Below are 19,655 nucleotides of genomic sequence, written 5' to 3' on the forward strand. Positions count from 1 at the left end.
CCATTTTGTTTCAGACTCAAGTCCAGAACTTCAAAACAACATGATTCTCTAATATGTTGCCCAAGAATACAGTCAAAGTTTGTTGGAAGACATAGAACAGCTGCTGGTTGTGGGTGAGTGATTAGCTGCCATACAATTTAGTGTGGTGTAGTAAGAGCAAGTTCCTGGGAACAGCATTAGTGTGTGAGCCCACTTTAGCATAGTGGCCATGTTTGGTATTGCCACATAACGTACACAGACTTATTAAAATGACTTAGCCCCATGTGCAATGGGAGGAGAGGGGCATGAGTGTTCGTGCTCCAAGGCCCCAGATACCTCTTCAGGGTATGTGGCTGGTGAGAAACTTTCATATAATAAGGCACCACTTTATACAGATTTTTATGATCCACCCATGGGCAAGAGTTGAAAAATGACTCCTCATCATATTTTAATATCCACTGTGAGTATATCATATTATCTTGACATATTCTGTGTACTCATCCAGTTCTTACAGCCTAGTATTTAGTACTTTCTTGAAATTGAATACAGCATCCAAGAAGTGTATATGACCCTTCCCTTAGGATGATCCATCAATTAGTCATGGCGGTCACCCAACCTTTTTTCCTTTTTTTTTTCCATTTTCTTGCCCTTTGCTTTTGTAAAGCTTAGTTAAAATGGCCTCCAAAATAAATCCATAATTAATAATAGGTTGGACCTTTTGGATACCCACACAGAACAGTTGCCCACCACAGCAGAATTGCAAGTTCCATTCCCTTAAATATCTTGCTAAATTGGTGAGCAATGGGATCCCCTCTGGATGCTCCAGAAAATCATTGAATGGATTCTCTCATGCAACATCAGCAGAACGGTACTGAATCTGCACATGGGAACACTGAACACTGAGGACGATCAGTTCAGCCATTTCTGGATGAGATAGAGCTGCCTGTCTGCTACAGCACATAGGCAGTGCAAGAGCAGCTGCAACAGCAATGAGGAAACTGCAGCAAGTGCATCCGGAAGGACTTGTGCAACCGCCCCTGTCAGGGGCTGGCAGAGGCAGCCATTTCAGGCACATTGTCTGAAAATGCACAAATTAAGATAATGGAGGTAGATCTGATGCTATTGCTATATGAAGTTATCGCCGCTGTTCACATGCCAACTATAGTTAGGAGTCAACCCTAGACTGTACATAAGATTGTATGACACAACAGCTCCCAAACAGTAAAGCCAAAGCATCTCGATTGTCCCTGGTGGCTGGCTGGAGTATAGGTCATATACTCCACCTCCTCCATGTTAGTGAATAGTAAATGGGGCATGGGCCAGGCTAAAAAGACAAAGTATACTTTATTTAAATATTTTCCCAAAAAAGTTAGGTAGTTCTTATCACACTGATGTATGTTCAAGGGCAAATTTTTTCAGTAATTTAAATTTTAGTCAGTTTATTGATGCTATTAAATCAGGATGAAATGTCATCACTGACAACTAAGACAGACTCGTGATTGGTCGAACACATGTATCAGTGAGACCTCAATACTGTGGTTCCATTCTTCAATCGCTGTTGCAGACAAATTATGTCATTGGCGTACGATGGCAGCCTTGGTAAGTGGGATATTTTAGTTTAACTTTCAGGATAGGATATTCCGAGTCAGCATGTGAGAATGTGCCATTTTTTCAGATCGTACCGGCTTACCCACAGCATACTGAGCAACTTACCTGTAACTTTCTGCTAAATGTATTTTGATCTGGGCCTTTGAACAAGCCTTTTGTTAGCCTTGTTCAGACTGATCACTCAACACTCATTCTTACATTGGTTGGTCTTAGCCTCTTCTTGATGACAGGTTATTGAGTGTGACATTTATGTTCTACTTCATAAATATGCACCCATCAGTGTTACCAAAATCTCCTTGCCATCTTTATCCAAGAACTGAGGGGCTCCCACTGCAAGTGATGCATCTGAGCCTGACATTGGTAGGAGGGCATATGAAGGTTGCCAAATCTGATGTTTGCTCATTAAGAAGGATAGTTAGTAATATTTACCCAAGATTATTCAGGCCAGTGCTGGTGGCCAACTATAGAAGAAAGGCACTTCCCTTTTTTAAACAGATGTATGGTCTACCTCTTGGGGATTTTTGAAAACTCACATGCTATATAATGTAAACCAATGGCAAGTCATGGCTTTCTTGATCTCAGTTAAACATACTGATGTCTATAAGGGTTGGGCCAAGAGAGTTAAACAAAACAATACTAGCCTGCCCTGTAGAGGGGTATTATGCTTCCTGGGCTATAATGGATAGCAAAGTGATAACGAGGAAAAAAAGGGTACGAGACACCATTACAGTGGAGAACCATGCGTTGTCATAGGGATTACAGGGTTGTGCTTCAGGAGGAAGAATTTTAATGATGTAACTGTTAAGTAACGGCATTGTTCACAAGGCATCATCTGACCTAAGCAGTAGGCAATTAATGTTTGACTTGCAGGCCTCCCATATTTGGGGGGCACCACCACATTACTATAGGCCTGTGAGAAAACAATGCCATCATCTTAAATTCAGCTCAAACGTCTCATTGCCAACAATCAGGGACAGCCTAGATTATTGATTCTGTCTAGATATTACTATACACTGTTATGTCACAAAAAAAATCAATATGGATACATTAAGGTTCAAAAATTTAAAAACAAGGATTTTCAAGTCTAAATTGTACTATGGACACTCTGTAAGGGAAATAAATACAACTTTTAAAGGCCACTATAGATAGTAATGCCTGCCAAGGGTTTGCTACCGCCCTGTTCAGAGGTTCAGACCAGGTATTAACATCTGCCCAGAGAGATCTGATCACAAGTGGAAAGTAGCGCTGTCACTTTTTTCTACAAACGCATCAGACTGCCTGAAGTAGTTTGTCTCCTGATCCAACAGAGGGTGATCGCTGTCAGCTTGGCCGATCGCATGCTCTCTTGACTAATCAATACTTTAAAGGGGACATAGCATGCAAATTCCACTTTGTTAGTGCTTCTACACGTTAATGTGGGTATCTGGCATGTCTACCAACCCAAAAACTCTGGAAAAAAACCACTCGCGCATTTTGTTATGGTTCCTCTAAGTCAGAAACGTCATGCTTGAGTGACTCAAATGAGCTTCCTGGGTTTTGTGTCGTAACAATACACTGGAAGTCTCCCTACATGGCCTTGGTCCACCCCCACCTCATCCCCCCTGCCCCCCCCACACTCGTTACGCCGGGTTTACACCGGACGCAGCGAGGCTGAACAGCGCAGCGCCGTTCCCAAGCGCGCAGCCGCCTGGCTGTTCACACGGGACTCGCATTTCTCTGCGCTGGTCAGCCCGCGATTCACTCACATGTGGCATTTGTCTGGGTCGTTGGGACTGGGAGGCTGCAGCAGTTGCTCGGGCGCGACCGCTCGCTCTCCAATGCGTGAGCTGGAATTTGTGTCAATGCCACACAGCCAGCAGTGTGGAAGACTTCCGCAGTGTTCAGCACTACTGTAACACTGGCACAAACACACAGAGCCCCCCCACTCGTTACGCCGGGTTTACACCGGACGCAGTGAGGCTGCGAGGCAGCGCAGCGCCGTTCTCAAGCGCGCAGCCGCCTGGCTGTTCACACGGGACAAGCATTTCTCCGCGCTGGTCAGCCCCATAGACTGTATATATAAGGTCAGCCCGCGATTCTGCTTTCTCCGCTTGTTGTTATACCCGTTGAATGTCGGGGTTCGGGGGTAAATGATGGTCTTCATAGCCCCCCCCCCTCTCTTTCTCTCTCTGTCTGTCTGCTTGTGTGCTTGTAGTGGATGGGCAGAGGGGGACATTTAATTATGTGATTGGGAAAATTAAAACTCCAGGACAACAGAAGGGGAATACAAAGTATGGGATGCATATTTGATAATTTATATCATATAAAATATGTAATTTATATTGTTTAAAATCATGGGGGGAGAGGGGGGAGGGGGGAGCTGGCTCATTAGCATTTAAAGGAACAGGCACTCAAAACAGGTCACTCTGTGGAGGGCTGTTTTATACAGGGTAAAAAGGGTGCTGTTTTAAATGATCCTTGTGGTATTTTGACCAAAGTATGTTACAGACATTTCATTAAGACCCCAAGGAACCATATCAACTTGTGGTAAAATGGGCATACAATGTCCCCTTTAAGTGTTATGTTCTTTAGCTATGAAAATAAAGGGCGCAAGCAAGCAGATCCGTCCTGAGCAGACAACCTTGACAACAGACCATCTGAGAAGGGGGTGTGGGTTCTGTAGATGGTAACGATCAAATGTGAGGCTTTATGTCTTTGTACCATGTAACTTATAACAAATCTGTGAGCTCTGATTCACTGATGTGTCTGATGTTACCGTGCTTGTGTTGGTGTGTGTCTGTGTGTTGGTGCTAGAGAGGCAGTGAGGGCCAGAATGAATCTTATACAGCTCTGCTGTGAGGACAGATTTGACCAATTTAAGAAAAGAATAAATCGTGACGTAGTGATCAGTGTTGAAATTGTGGCAGTGGCCAAAAACACATCAACAATAAAGAAGTTGAGAAGCATTAAAAGTACATTTGATTCATTGTGAAACTGTAGTGAGTCTGAGGACATCAGCTAAATAGGTGGTCCTTCATATGTGGCCCAGGAAGCATTTGTATTCACACAAAGCGTCGCTATATTCATCCCACATTACCTTCAAGTGGGGTCTGAGTGATTGGATGTCAGCACATTAGGGTGGATTCAAATCTGTACTTAGCGCTAACCACTTGTCATCTGATCACTCAGACCTCATTGAGACCAGGTATTAATGTCCTTAGTCCACCTTTTCTTATTGCAGTAGTTTGCCAACTTGGAAACTATTCATTTGGCCAAACCGCCATTGCCATGAATTTTGGTATAGGTTACCAAGGGGACCTTTCCAATGACGCCTTCTAACAGGTCTAAATTTACCCATGATGACCCATACTTTGGCAAGCCATGGAAAGGGAAACTTAAACTTGTCTCTGGTTCTATCTGTGATGAAATACCCAGGGATCTTCCACTCTTGCACAGAGAAATCTTTTTTGAAATGCCACTAGTAGTCACCTAACACAAATATCCAGTGGGTCCTGCAAGTATTAATGTTGAATCAACCATAGGAATAGTGAACTGTAGCCATGTGTCACAAAAATCTTAAGAACTTTGTCTACCAACCTAAAACTGAGTACCTAATATAATTGCCTACATCTCTGAACCACAATTGGTGACAGTGACAATATAAACAAAGCAAGAGTTAAGGTTAATGCTGGGGATAGTAGTTAAGTAAAGGAATGAAGTTTGATGCAGAACTTGAAATGCTTACTAAACACAGCTGATTAAATAAACAGCTGTTTTGCTACCAATGGCACCCTTTAACCCACTGAAGGATTCCTCTCCATCCAGTTGCCGTTGAAATGCTATACCAAGTTAAACCACCAGCTACACCAATTCCTTAAAAATTGGAAATAGGACACCTGAGCTACACATAGAAAGAACACTTTCCTACTGTTAAAAAGCAACACTGATAGCCCAGTCATTTCTCTGTTCAATTTTATTGGCATGGTTAATAATCTACTCAGTGAAAATGCAATTCTTTAAAAAGGAAGATACAAAGATACGATATATTAAAGAGAATCTCAAACAATATGTAAACAATATACAAAAATGCAGCAATACGATTGACACGATGGGTAGCTAATTAAAAAGATACAATAAAAACAATGTACTAGCTAAGGAACAATTGGTGGGACTTTCAAATTATCTACAATCATTGCCTGTGGATGAATACAATGTTTAAAGTTGCTTTTTTCTATGTCAGACATATGTTGTAGATCATATCCTATAAATTTGAGATTCATTCAAGTTATTTGGTTTGCTCCACACCCAAGCCGTACTTCCTGCTTCCATTGGTTTCAAATTGACCAATGAACAGAAATTATCTCCTCATGCCAGAGAAAGAGTATAAAATTAGTTCAATAAAATAACCATCACAAAGTTTTCCATATATTTTTTCCCCCCTATACCATTATAGGTACCAATGCTCCTGAGCACTTGACTGATGGAAATTACAATGACCGATGGGTCTGACATGGTATTTACCCATTGTTTTCGGAGCCATGGGAGGTCTGGTGTTGAAGAAATGTCTCCAAGCATGTGAATGTCTCAGTGCACTCAGTACATTCGTAAAGAACCTCGGAAGAATTTCCTTTATCATTTTGAGTATGGTCCATACACTCATCCTCAATGTCCTCTGCATCTCCCTTTTCTTGGACAGGGTCCTTGTTGGTGCCATAACAGTGAGAAGTTTGTTCAACATCATCTCGTTCTCCAGTTCTTGGGTGATTTTGAAGGTGAAGCTCAAGAGACGAAGAATTCTTGAATTGAGGGCAATTAGTAGGTTCCTTTTTGTGATAACGCAAGTGCCGTTGGTACACACATAGTAGCCCAAATCTCTTTCCACATTCCTGACACTTGTAGTTAACTCGCCCAGCTTTTCCTGATTGTTTCTCCTTTGAGGGCTGCTCTGGAGATGTGGTTTGCTCATTATCAGAAGAACTCTTTGTTTTCTCATCTGGAGAACTTGGGTTTGTTTCACCATTAAGAGAATTTGGGGGAGGCCCATTTTTTGGAGTTGTATACAGGAGTTTCAAAGCTGGTTTCTTTTCTAGTTCAGCTTTGTGGTACATGACCACATGCCTTCTCAAATCACAGCGTTGTGGAAAATGTCTACCGCAAAATACACATGTGTGCATAGTCCCCTTATGGTATCTCATGTGCCGAGATAAACTACTAGAATGATTAAAGACACGATGACAATGCTTGCAAGGATGCAGCTTGCCATTGGGATTACTCCCTCTTCCACGACTGCCTTTAGACTGTATTTTTCTTTTTGAAGTTTTTTGTGATTCTTGATTCAACCGATCAATTTCTTCCTGAGTCTGATGGGTGAGATGATGCTCCTTTAGATCTGTTAACTTATGGAAACGATCACCACATAAACCACATCTGTATGGTGTGAACGAGTATTCTGGAATAATCTTATCCCTAGCATCCCTTAAGTTTTTAGCATCCATTAAGTTTTTATGATCCCCATTCTCGACATCAATAGATGTGCCATTGCTGTGGAAGTTTTCAAGTGGTATGTCTTCTAGGGTTTTAGATTTCACTTCCATTTCAACTTCAGATGCAAAGGTGGTATCAGGCTCTTTTCCTTTGCAATGGTAGAGTGAATGTGTCTGAAAATCTGACATCCAGAAAAAATTCAACATGCACTTCTTACAAGAAAATGCTTTCTCAGTCTTTTTTTCCAGCATATTCTCGGATTTACCCAAAGCTGTAGAATTGGGGGAGAAGTGGTTTTCTTTTTGATGAGCATTCAGTGCATCCATTTTGAGGAACCGCTTACCACAATGACTGCAGTAGTGAAAGCTTTCATTGGCGTGGTCCTGGAGGTGTTTCTTAAGATCATGTCTCTCTTCAAAGATCTTACAGCACAAAGTGCACTTATAACCCCGCTCTGTGTTTCGATACTGTTGGTGACGATGTAAACTCTGCAGGCTGTTGAATGATCTGCTACATATTTCACATCGGTAGTTGCCTTGACGAGACTTGTCCAGGGTCAAGTCTGAGGGCCTTGGTCTAAGCACATCTCTGTGAGGGGACGGCTGTGGAATTAAAGTAGGAGACACTGGTTTAATAGGGGATGGCAAATGCGATGGCAGGACTCCTGGAGATACCGGTTTCACAGAATAATGTGTCTGTGCTAACTCGTTCACAACTGTCAGGGTACCATTTTCTTGTAGCACATATTCTCGGGGGACTTCAAATCCATTGGAAGAGCCATCAAAAGAAAATGCCTCCAAAGGTCCATGAACAGTCATGTGAGCCAGCACATTAGAGTACTGCCTGAATCCATCACCACACTCGGTGCAGATAAAGGTACTTGATTCTCCAGATTTCTGCTTTTCCATGATATTTTCTTTAAGTGTTGATGGCATCATTTCAATATCATTCAATCAGCAAGTCTAGAGTAGAACTCAATCCAGACACCAACAAAATTGGTTTCCATGTGGGAATCATAATGTCCACACTGAGATGGATTCAACAGACGTCCTCATGAGCTGTATGTTGACCTCTCTTCTCAACGGTTACATGTTGTATCATCACCTGTGGGGAAATACAAAAAAATGAATTATCACACCATCAAAGCCAAAGTTCTTCATACATATCAGAATATATGCCAAATGACTATTCAGTTCTACTTTGCATTGATTTCAAATAACCTTTACTCAGTCAGATGACTTGTGTTGACCAATTACAAACTGACTGTCACGAGTTAGACCAAGATCAGAATGAGCAGTGTCATAATTGCCAAGGTAAGTTTGACATTACATTGGCCCTGAGTGCTCAATGCACTGCAACTAAAGAGAACACATGCAAATAGACAAATCCCAAGCAAATTACAAAAAGATCTTAATAAAAACTGGCGATTATTATACATATCATAATAATAACATTCATTCACTATCCTGACACCTTTTTTCTCGTGCTGACATGCAGAGACACACGCACAGACTCAGCTGACGTCTCTGACCAGCTACAGTTTAACCACTGATTTTGTAATGACTTTTCTTCAATGAGTAAAATCGACCCCCCTCTCTCGCGCACTGACACGCAGACACACACACACTGTCATCAGACATGTGTTAACGCAGACCAAGTAAAAACAACATAATTTGGTCTTCATGAACACAAATCTTGTGTTTGTTTGAAGTAAGAGTGGTGAAGTGAGATGCCATCCCAAGTGGTCACAGCTCTTCCATAATTGAATCCGACGATACTAGCACGCTCCCCGCATGTATGCATCAAGTGCCAAAATACCGTCAATCGCTGGTTGCTGGGCTGACAGTGGCCGACTGGAAAACTTTTGCATATGGACCTACCCAAGTAAAGCTACAGCCAAAACCATGACATGGTCTGTCTGCCCGCGAGGTGAGTAAAAATCTTGTTTTGATCGCCCACCAATACTGCATGATTTCTCCTGGTGCTGCCAATGGAGAGTGTGGGATACAGTGCAAGACAAAGAGGGCTGCACACAGTCTTGGTAATTAATGGGAAACCATAATGCTACTCTGATACCTTGATTAATTTTGGAATAGCACACCCATCACTGTCCTGAAAGTATTTGATGATTACAAATCATTAAGAGAGCCCAGAGGGTAAAGGCTTATCTGAGTAGGTTTGTGTGCTGTAGACTACCAACTACTAGTGAACATCTGTCATGGCTGTTGATCCAGAAAACATGATCCAGGTTTTGATCCTATTCTCCCATCAACAAAGAGCCACATACCAATGCACAGAGAAGTGCCAACAGAGTGGCAGATTTATGTTTTTGAGATAGTGGTGTCTTTTTCTCCCATCACAACACTTATAAATATGAGAAATGTATTTAATCACCCCCCTTCAGTTCCACTCAACCAGCCCACACCATACTCCTGTACGTGAGTTGGAGCTCAGTGATAATTTACACATGTCATGTAAAGTAAAACTAGTCTCTGTTAAAACTAGTCTCTGTTGTGCAGTAATTACCGTGCTTTTACAAGGACAATATATTCAAGTCTAACATATTAAAATCTCTCTGGTCATCATGTCTGGTGGAAAAATGTGAGCACAAGAGGAAGGATATAATATTGATTCTGCTGCTGAGATCGTGTGATTTTGTTTTCAGCCCATTTACACTAGCATCGGCCCTTACCACCAAGAGCTCTCCTAACATATTTGTTGGTGTCTTCTACGTGTATATCACCACTTTTTCATTCAACTGGCTGGAGAAAGTCCTCAGGAAGTCGGGAGGCTCTAATTTGGACCTTTGCAGTCACACATAAAGCCCCTCCGGTGAGAGCAGCTATTTTGACATGTTGCCCGACCAGGGCCAGCAGACGCTCCATTAGCGCCATCTTCTTCTCGGTCTGCCTCTGGAGAGCCTCCAGCCTCCGCTGCCTGGTCCTGGTACACGGCTGCAAAGTCCTCCGCCAACTGTACCAGCGCCATATCCGCTTACCGGTCCACATCTATGGCTCTGTGCGGCCCCACATTGGGCACCACTGTGGCAATAGACCTTGCCAACGGGGTCTCCCACACACAGCCAGAGACGGTACTGGGCCTTTTCAGCATCTTTATTAAATTAACCAGGTGAAAACATAAACTTAAAGCTGCTGGCGACTAGCTTTGCAGCTCAGTATTTTATCTGAATTACTATTTTAATACACTGACATGTCTTATTTGAGATGTCAAAATATTGAATTTAAATTCTTTTGAAGGAGAAATTTTCCTGATGTACTTCACTAAAAAAATAAACGTATACACTATTCACTGAGTCAGAACTGTTTTTGTTGTGTTAACAATGTAAAATGTATTCATCCATATTTGCTTACTATATTTTGCAATTTTACCCTCAGGTGTGCATAAACTACAGGCTATGAACTTCTTTTTAAGAAACGTGAAATCATTATTGGTATCGGCCATGTGAAGCATGTAATAATCGGTTATCGGCTGGAAAAATCCATATGGTGCATCCCTACTTTTAACGGCATACAATGCAACACATTCATGTTTTTTCCCATCTTAACTGTTTTACTGATAAAACTAAATAACAACCACAACAAAACAAGTAAATATGGAACTTGTCTTACAGAATGCCTCTCCTTCCCCTCCCCTTAGAGCACATCCCCCTGAGGACCACTAGGGCCTGGCACCTCTGAAGGCCAACCCTTGTAGTTGGACCTTCTAGTTCTTTTGCCCTGACTGAACCTCATCTGTTCAGCCTTCTTGGCATCAACCTCCTCCAAGCTAGTTCCCTAAAGACTTATTCTAATCACTGTGTCCACATGCAGGGACCCGCCGACATCAGATTTAATCCTCTTCTGTGCGGAGAATCCTGTCATATATTATTCTTAAACTGTAAACTGTGCATGGAAACCTCTAACTTGGTGCATTATTGAAAATATTATCGTAGGCCTTTCATGATAACAATTTTTTGGGATGATTTATTGTCCCAGAAATTATTGTGATAAATTATATTATTGTCATATTTTGAAACAATTTCATACCGCTCAAAATATAATATAAGATCATAATCCTGCAAGTACACCCTTTCAAAAGCAATGAACTTTAAATTCTTAAGAATATTCAGTCTGACATTTGAATTCGAATTAAAAATATTATAATATCCTCAATTAATAAACCATAAATAAAGTAAACCACACATACAATGAAAATAATAAATAAAATGGACTCTGACTCTCTTAACAAAAATTGCTCTAAAATAAATATTAAATATTTGGCACAGAGTATGTGTAACCTCTGAATCGATGCAGAGTCGTCCACATCTGAATCGTGATGCATCTAAAAAACTATCGTGGTGTATTAGACCCTTATTTTTCTAATTGCTTCGACACTATTCATTTATTTTCTTCCCATACTTAAACAATAAGTGGCCTTCTGAGCTGACACACATTTGCTCATCTTCTTGCAACCTCTGACCTTACACCATGCTTTGACAATCTTTGCAGAAAACACATCACCAAATGTCCAAGGACAAGACATAACTAAATATAAGTGTTTGTCACTGCCTGTCAGCATCAGTATGATGCATCCCAAAGTATTATGTATGACTCAGTAATACATATGTTAATGTATGAGCCAGTTCAGGTTTTCATCTCACTCATTTGCTAGATGTCGTGCTGGGATATGTGGCGAGTCCGTCTGCAGATACTAAATTAAATCTCAGGAAGACCAGCATTGACTTTGCTCTTTAATCAATAGGAATTGCCACAGTTGCTAGTGATTATGTTGTGGCAGTTACTACGTTTTTATCTTGTACTAGTCTCCTCACACTTAACTCTGGCTTAATGATGTAAGGGCACTGCTAAAACAGATGGATAGGCTTTACTAATGGAAGCAATAAGCCTTCATTGACACGCGTCATAGCATCCTGTCAAAAAAGGAGCATGCCACAGTAGTCAGGTTTCTATCCTTGTTAACAGGAGCTGGAGCTAGTAAATACACATGACTACTGGAAAGTAATTTCACCCAGGAATTAATGCTGATTGTACCGTTTTGCACGGAAAAGTAATGTTTTAGTGAGCGTTAGTGGACTTTATTTCCAGTAAGTATTGAGGAAACATCTTCTCAAGCTCTTGTGTAGCTTGCTGCTGCTAATGGTCATCTGGAGTCATCTCAAATTGGACATGCTAATGTGAGTAGGATTAGGCTGATGAACAACAGATCCAAATAATTTTTGAGTGGAATCTACCAAAGACAATACAGCCATAAGAGGACAGACCTAGTGAAAATGTAAAGTCTTTCTTGGTGCAACTGGGCCCATAGCATGCATGTGTAAAAGATAAAAAAAAGACCTGCTTATGTACTGTTCACATATCCATCATGTTCCCATGACAAAAAAAATCATAAAGAAAATCATCATTAACAACACTGCTTGACATATTACAGAGATTGTAGTGAGGAAAACATGCAAAAACAGTGAACATTTGCAAAGTAGGGATGATGCAAACAAATGGGATGCACCAGAGCCGATACAGATATTTGATAAGTTGAAATCATTTTGAGTGACTGAACCTCAAACTGCAAATGAATTATTAACAGTGGCTGGCACTTTCATCTCATATGACAACCAGTATCAGTTGTTCGGTTGTGACTTTGTTCATTTTAATGACATGGTAAGGTAAAACTAAATTCTTGGGTTCTGTTGTTTGAAATTTGCATTTTGACCTCTGTGGGCACATAATGTCTAAACCCTGCTAAAGCCTCATGCTTTTGTCCCACAGATAATATTTAACTTACAAACATATTGATGGTTTCCCAGTGACCGCTGGTTGCACTTTCTTGATGCAGAGTTTCCCCCAGACATCAAGATTCTTTCATTTGATGCAATTCATTTGAATGGTGGGTTACTGCAGTCATGATATGTACTATAAATCAAACTGAAGGATACATTACTCCACTACTATACTAAAAACTGTTATCTAGAATAGAGCACTCATTCATAAAAGACATGGCTCAACAAAATGACAAACTAATGAACACTAAATGGGGACGGATTTGTTTATTTCCTAAAACGTTTGCTTTAGAGAAAGTGCTGTGACCAAAACCAAAATTATAGGTTGTCATTTAAAAAGAAATTCACATTTTTCGTTAACAGTGTGTTTAATATGCAGATGCGCGCCGCCAGGGGGAGACTGAAGCACTAACATGCATCTATTGTAGGCTACCATTGTAGCTAGTTAGGATTAGCCTACATCAAAGCTAAAGTTTAAATAAAATTGAAATAACACGTTGGAGTGACACCTCTTTGTACGACACAAAAGCTGCAGAGAAGCGCAAAGCAGCCCACAAACGCAATGTGAAGCTGAAGGCTAATACTGTGGTCACGCGAAAGCTAACGTTAGCAGCTGCTTACTAACGCTGCACAGCAAAGGGAGAACTTAGTTTTTTGACACAACCGGACATATAGGTGTTAGCCGGTTAGCTGGGATGGTGAACTGAGACTCGACTTACCGTGAATCGTGCCACATCTCCGGACAGTGAAGCTCCGGAGCAGAGTCCAGAGAGTATCCGCTCTGGGGCCGCCGTCTGTTCACCGCTGCAGGCCGCGACCGTCCCACAGGAACATATCAAACTGGTGAACGCACTGACGTCATGGCGCACACTGCATACGTTCATCACAAATGTATCATAATAAGATAAGTATACAAATAATAATAACAATAATAATAATAATAATAATAATGGATTAAAATACCCCCTTCTTAACAATCTTTAACAACATGAATTAATCAATAATAATAATAATAATACCAATAATAAAACATATGAAGATTAAAATAAAAAGTACTTCTCCTTATTAACAAACTTCAACACAATATGAATTAATCAATAATAACAACGACAACAACAAAAAGAATAATAAGATGTAGAAGAAGAAGAAGAATACTAATAACAATAATGACAATAATAACAATAATAATAATAATAATAAAGGATTAAAATCCCCCCCCTTCTTAACAATCTTTAACAACATGAATTAATCAATAATAATAATAATAATACCAATAATAAAACATATGAAGATTAAAATAAAAAGTACTTCTCCTTATTAACAAACTTCAACACAATATGAATTAATCAATAATAACAACGACAACAACAAAAAGAATAATAAGATGAAGAAGAAGAAGAAGACGAAGAAGAAGAAGAAGAAGAAGAAGAAGAAGAAGAAGAAGAAGAAGAAGAAGAAGACTAATAACAACAATGACAATAATAACAATAATAACAATAATAAAAAAACAATTACAAAATATGAAGATAAAAATAAAAAATACATATCCTTCTCAACAAACTTTAACATAATATTTATTCCTGTTCTTGTTCTTATTCTTATTCTATATAATAGAATAGATAAAATAGATTAGAATAGAATAGATAGAATAGATTTAAAAGAGGAGTTAGCCCGATGGATCTCCTCAGGGAGATTGTTCCACAGTTCGTTATGTGAGCGCAGATGTTTTCCTGAATACTACTGGCACAACTTTATACTAGTTGTCAATCACAGCAATATACTGTAAAAAAGTCTCTAAATGTCACGTTATTTCCCTTCACCTTCAAAATCATTTCAGGACTTGAATTTACCCACGGGAATACATTACAGGAATAAGAAAATGAACAACCTCCTGATTGTTACAGACTTTGGTGCAAAAACATACTGAAGATATTCTTTATTTTCTCCTCCAGTTAATTATCCTGTCTGAGAAAATTACTGGATGTTGTGCACAATGGCTCCCTCTGCTGCACAGTAAATGTTATGAAGAGAGTTTTTCAAAAGACTTTTAACACCAGAGGGATTTTCCTGAATCTTGCACATTGAAATGTTTGACACTAGACAAAGAGATCAAAGAGATTTTAAACAGCAAACATGTTCTCAGGATGAGGTTACAGACCCTCAGAAAATGACAAAGTCGTAGTCAGAAACATTTGTCTTTATTAGGCTCACAGGAGCCGGTCCTTTGCATCAGTGGAGAATATCGAAGCAATCAAAGAGTCCAAAAATTTGAAATTAATTTTAAAACTAAACAAAATTTGCCCTGATGCACAAACCATTCTACTAAAGTCCTATGTAAAAAGACATTCAATGATTGTATATCATGATAAAAGCAACTTATAAAAAGTGATTTGCAGCCTTAAAACATATTTGTCACAGTGTAATGTGATATAAGGTGATGATGAGATAAAAGGTGGTCAAGTCCTGATGATATTTTGCTAATGGAAATAATGGTGGTAACAAAAAAGAATCACAATAACAGCCATCATCATCATCAACAGACCCAAAAAAAAGACAAACCCGAAATCCCCCAAAAAACTGGCAATGATTTAAAGATCAAATGAAGCTGTTCTATACAAGTTTACAATGCAGCTGCTACTTTATTCATGATATTCTAATGGTAACGTACATTATTTCTTTGTTAGTCTCTCAGGAATCAGTCCTTAAGCTGAACAACATGTTTATTAAATCATGCAATGGACATTTAGCGGTCAAAAATCTCTCTCTCTCTCTCTCTCTCTCTCTCTCTCTCTCTCTCTCTCTCTCTCTCTCTCTCTCTCTCTCTCTCTCACTCACACACACACTCACACACACACACAAACACACACACAATGGCAGCAGTGGGTGGGGTTGGGTATGAGGGGGGAGATGGGAAATTAACTTTCTATAAACCTGTTTGTTCAAAGCACTATTTTACACTGTAGATTTATATTCCAGCTTAACCATAACTATATTGTACAGAAAAAAACACATGATGTTCTTCATCAAAATATTATTTTTACTGTGTTATTAATATGTTCTAAATGATGACCCATAAACAACAAATATAATTCTCTATTTTTCTGAATTTGTCACAGGATGCATCAGAATTTGCCGTGCATGTGAAAGACGAAGAAACTAAATTCCCTTTTCTCGCAGTTTTTCTGTTTTTCAACCATAAATTTATGGAATACATATTTTGCAATGCCTTCTGGGTGATTTTTGAAATTCAAGATGTTTTGGTGATAAGATCCTATTTTCTGTAAAGATAAACATGTGCTTTCTCCAGCAGAATTTATACATTATTCTGCTTCTTCGGTATTACTAGCTTGCTTGTCTCTGTCTGTTGACTTTGTGTTAGTGTAAGAGTGTGTCTCTTCCTCCTGGAAGGCAGTCTCCAACAGGTTCAGGATGGACTTGCAGACTTTTTCCTTAAGATCTTTGCCAATGAACACATACAGCAGTGGATTTCAGGCAGCTGTTGAGAAAGGCCAGGCTGATGGCTATAGGGAAACCGATTCTGATGACGTGGCCCAATGTTTCACTCAGTCGATCCCCGTTCGATAAACCATCTGGATTACAGTAATGCAGTAAAACGGCGCCCAGCAAAGGAAGAAAGTGATGATGACAGCAGTGCTGATCTTGAAGGGGCGACTTGATTGGCTGGCCAGGGTGCGGTTCCTCCTGAGACGATGGATGATCACAGAATAACAGGAGACGATGACAGTGAAGGGGACGACGAATCCCAGGAGGAAGCGGGTGATGGTCATGGTCTGATGTCGAAACTGTCGCAGCTGATTCACTGATGGTGTTTCATTGTCGTCAGAAAGGGCAAAGTTGCTGTGGCAGTAGATGATGTCTTCATTGTTAGGGTTTGACCCAGTGTCCCTGAAGATGAAGTATGGAGCGCTGAGAATCAGAGCCAGTATCCAAACACCCAGACTCACGCAGGACGCCTTGCCACCTCCGGTGGTTCTGGGCCCAGACGGGCCACACCACAGACACACATCTGTCCACACTGATCACCACCAGGATGTAGACACTGGCAAACATGTTCAAGGACAGTACAAGGGCATTGAGTCTGCACATGAAGTTGCCAAAAGGCCAGTGGTAATCCAGAGCCAAGTTCGTCACACCCAGGGGCAGGAACGCCGTGAAGAAGAAGTCGGCCACAGCGAGATTGAGGAACCAAACGGTGTTAACGGTTTTCTTCATCTTGAACCCGGTCACCCAGATAACCACTCCATTCCCGAACACACCGACAACAACGACCAGGCAGAAAATAATGAGAGAGATGATTTTGAGGGACTGTCTCAGCTCAGCGTGCTCGTCCTCGTAGTCATAATCTTCGTAGTCTTCGTACAAGGAGCTGTTTCTTCCAGTGATGTCTGATGTGTTCGTGACGTTGAGAGGGGTATCAGTCATTAGCTCCATCATTGTCTTTGAACCTGAATAAAAAACAAAACATTTAAATGTTAACCTAGAGTTCAATAACAATCCATAATTAATACATGAGATTAAAATGTACCTCATTTGAAAACTGGAATTAAAAATCAGGACATTCATTCCACAAAAACAAAATGACTTCACTTATGTCGGTTCCTCTAAAAGGCCTGGGGAGGATGCTGTCTGCGGGGGCATGACTTGAACTCTGTAATCATGGGGTAACAACAATCATGACCCGCTGCTTCACAACCTTTTATGACCCACAATAGACAATGAGACAAATCCACTTCATGTACTTAATTACTTAGATTGTTTTGATGCAGAGAACAACATGAGAAAAAGCTAATTAAAAACCTTGCAGGATGTTTTCTGGGTTAAGCTTGATAACCTGGATCCTTCTGTAATCTTCCTGACAGCCTGAGACGCACACACACACACACACACACACACACACACACACACACACACACACACACACACACACACACACACACACACACACACACACACACACACACACACACACACACATACATACACACACACTCTACCTTTTACCCTACTAGAAACATGTTCTCACCTGTTGAGAAACATGTTGTCACCACAATATTGAATGATTTTTTTGTCTCCATAAAGATATCAATTCCCCATAGTGTCACTGTGTAAACACATTTACATCCAAACACATACAGCAGGCTTTATGTACATAAATGTATACAAACAAATCTTTTTGGAAGTAGTTGTCAAGCCAGAAAGGCGGCAAATGTACGGAAATAGTTAATGCTCTATTATTCAAATCCAACGTAAGATTTCTGTCTTGGTCTATTAATAATTTTGTCGTGATAGTTCCTTTTCACAACTTAAGCTCATGTAATCTGTGGAAATGTAATGTACCTTTCTCTAAGCCCGCGGTCTCGGCGAGGATGAATCTGCAGCAGAAGTTTCCCTGATCAAACTCAATGAGTCAATATAAACTGCCCTGTGTGTTTGTAATATGTCACTGCCACTGAGGAGGAACCACAAGTGGCCACTTTTACAAAAACTCCTCCCACCATCAAATCTCATGCACACGCTCACTTCCGTTGTCATGAAATTGTGTATTGACCAAATGAGTATCTTCAATGACACCTGAAGCCATGATGTATATTATGATAATCTCCCACACATCTGCAACTTTAAAATACATGATACTCCTTGTTGTTTTGTGTTGACAGTGTGAAACAGCATCTATGTAGTCTTACATCATTTACTATCCCCTCACTTCACCCTGCCCTGCACCACTAGAAATTCACATCAGCATCAAGATTCAAGATTCAAGATTCAAGATTCAAGATTCAAGATTCAAGATTCAAGAGTTTATTGTCAAATGCACAACAATTACATTAAGCAATCGCTGGCAATGAAATGCTTGGGTCACAGGCTCTCTTATCGCAATGCTCAGAATATTACAGCAAAAAATATAGAATAAAATATATAAAATAGAATATCAAAAATTTAAAATAGAAAATAAAATATATATATCTAAATATATATATACACCTAAGAAAACAATCATTGCAAATATGCTGGGTGCTGGTTTAGTGGAGTTATTGCAGATTGGAGGTTTAAAAGTCTTATGGCCTGGGGACAAAACTGTCTCTGAGCCTGGTGGTGCGGGCCGGATGCTGCGGTACAATCAGGCCGGATGGCAGGCAAAACAGTTTATGGCTGGGAGTGATAGGGGTCTTTGATGATCAAGTCGACCTTCTTCCTACACTGCTGGGTGTAGAGGTCACTCCATGGATGGCAGCTCCGTCCTGGTGATGTGCTGGGCAGACTTCACCCACCCTCTGTAAACCCAGCCCCGGTTGAGGCGGTGCAGCTGCCATGCCAGGCAATTATGCAGCCAGTCAGGATACTCTCTATGGTGCACCTGTGAAATTGCAGAGAATCGCAGCATCCATGTTGGGCCTCCGCAGCCTGCGAAGAAGAAGAGCCGCTGTCAGGCCGTCTTCCTGATGGAGTCTGTGTGATGGGTCCAGGTCAAAGGTCATCACTGATGTGGACCCCAAGGAACCTGAAGCTGCTGGCTGGCTCCACCGTAGTCCGTTGATGGAGAGGGCGTGTTCTACTTCCTTGTCTCTTCACCATAGTCCACGATCCCAGCTCCTTCATTTTGCCGGCGTTGAGATGGAGGTTGTTGTCCTGGCACCAAGATGTCGGGGCTCTGACCTATCACTCCTGTAGGCCTTCTCATGCGTTGCGGTGATCAGGCCTACCAGCGTCGTGTCATCAGCAAACTTAATGGTGTTGGAGCTGTGGGTAGCCCGCTGATCATGCGTGAACCAGGGAGATACAGGAGGACTAG

General features: G+C 40.7%; 1 protein-coding gene and 1 pseudogene across 1 annotated transcript; both read right to left on the reverse strand.

The window, feature by feature from the left end:
- Positions 1-5,521: 5,521 nt before the first annotated feature.
- si:dkeyp-84f3.5 (uncharacterized protein LOC334144 homolog) lies at positions 5,522-13,695 on the reverse strand. The gene is made up of 2 exons (XM_035162521.1): positions 13,564-13,695; positions 5,522-8,154 (listed from the first exon to the last, which is right to left on the reverse strand). Exon 2 carries the CDS (start codon positions 7,986-7,988, stop codon positions 6,084-6,086), a length of 1,905 nt encoding a protein of 634 aa, XP_035018412.1. The 5' UTR covers positions 7,989-8,154; positions 13,564-13,695; the 3' UTR covers positions 5,522-6,083.
- A 1,331-nt stretch (positions 13,696-15,026) lies between these two features.
- LOC118113133 lies at positions 15,027-17,518 on the reverse strand (annotated as a pseudogene).
- Positions 17,519-19,655: the final 2,137 nt, after the last annotated feature.

Source organism: Hippoglossus stenolepis, chromosome 8 (assembly GCF_022539355.2).
Source record: "Hippoglossus stenolepis isolate QCI-W04-F060 chromosome 8, HSTE1.2, whole genome shotgun sequence".
NCBI lineage: Eukaryota > Metazoa > Chordata > Actinopteri > Pleuronectiformes > Pleuronectidae > Hippoglossus > Hippoglossus stenolepis.

Coding starts and splice junctions, on each gene's coding strand:
- si:dkeyp-84f3.5 (XM_035162521.1), bottom strand. CDS start 7,988: ATGATGCCATCAACACTTAAAGAAAATATCATGGAAAAGCAGAAATCT.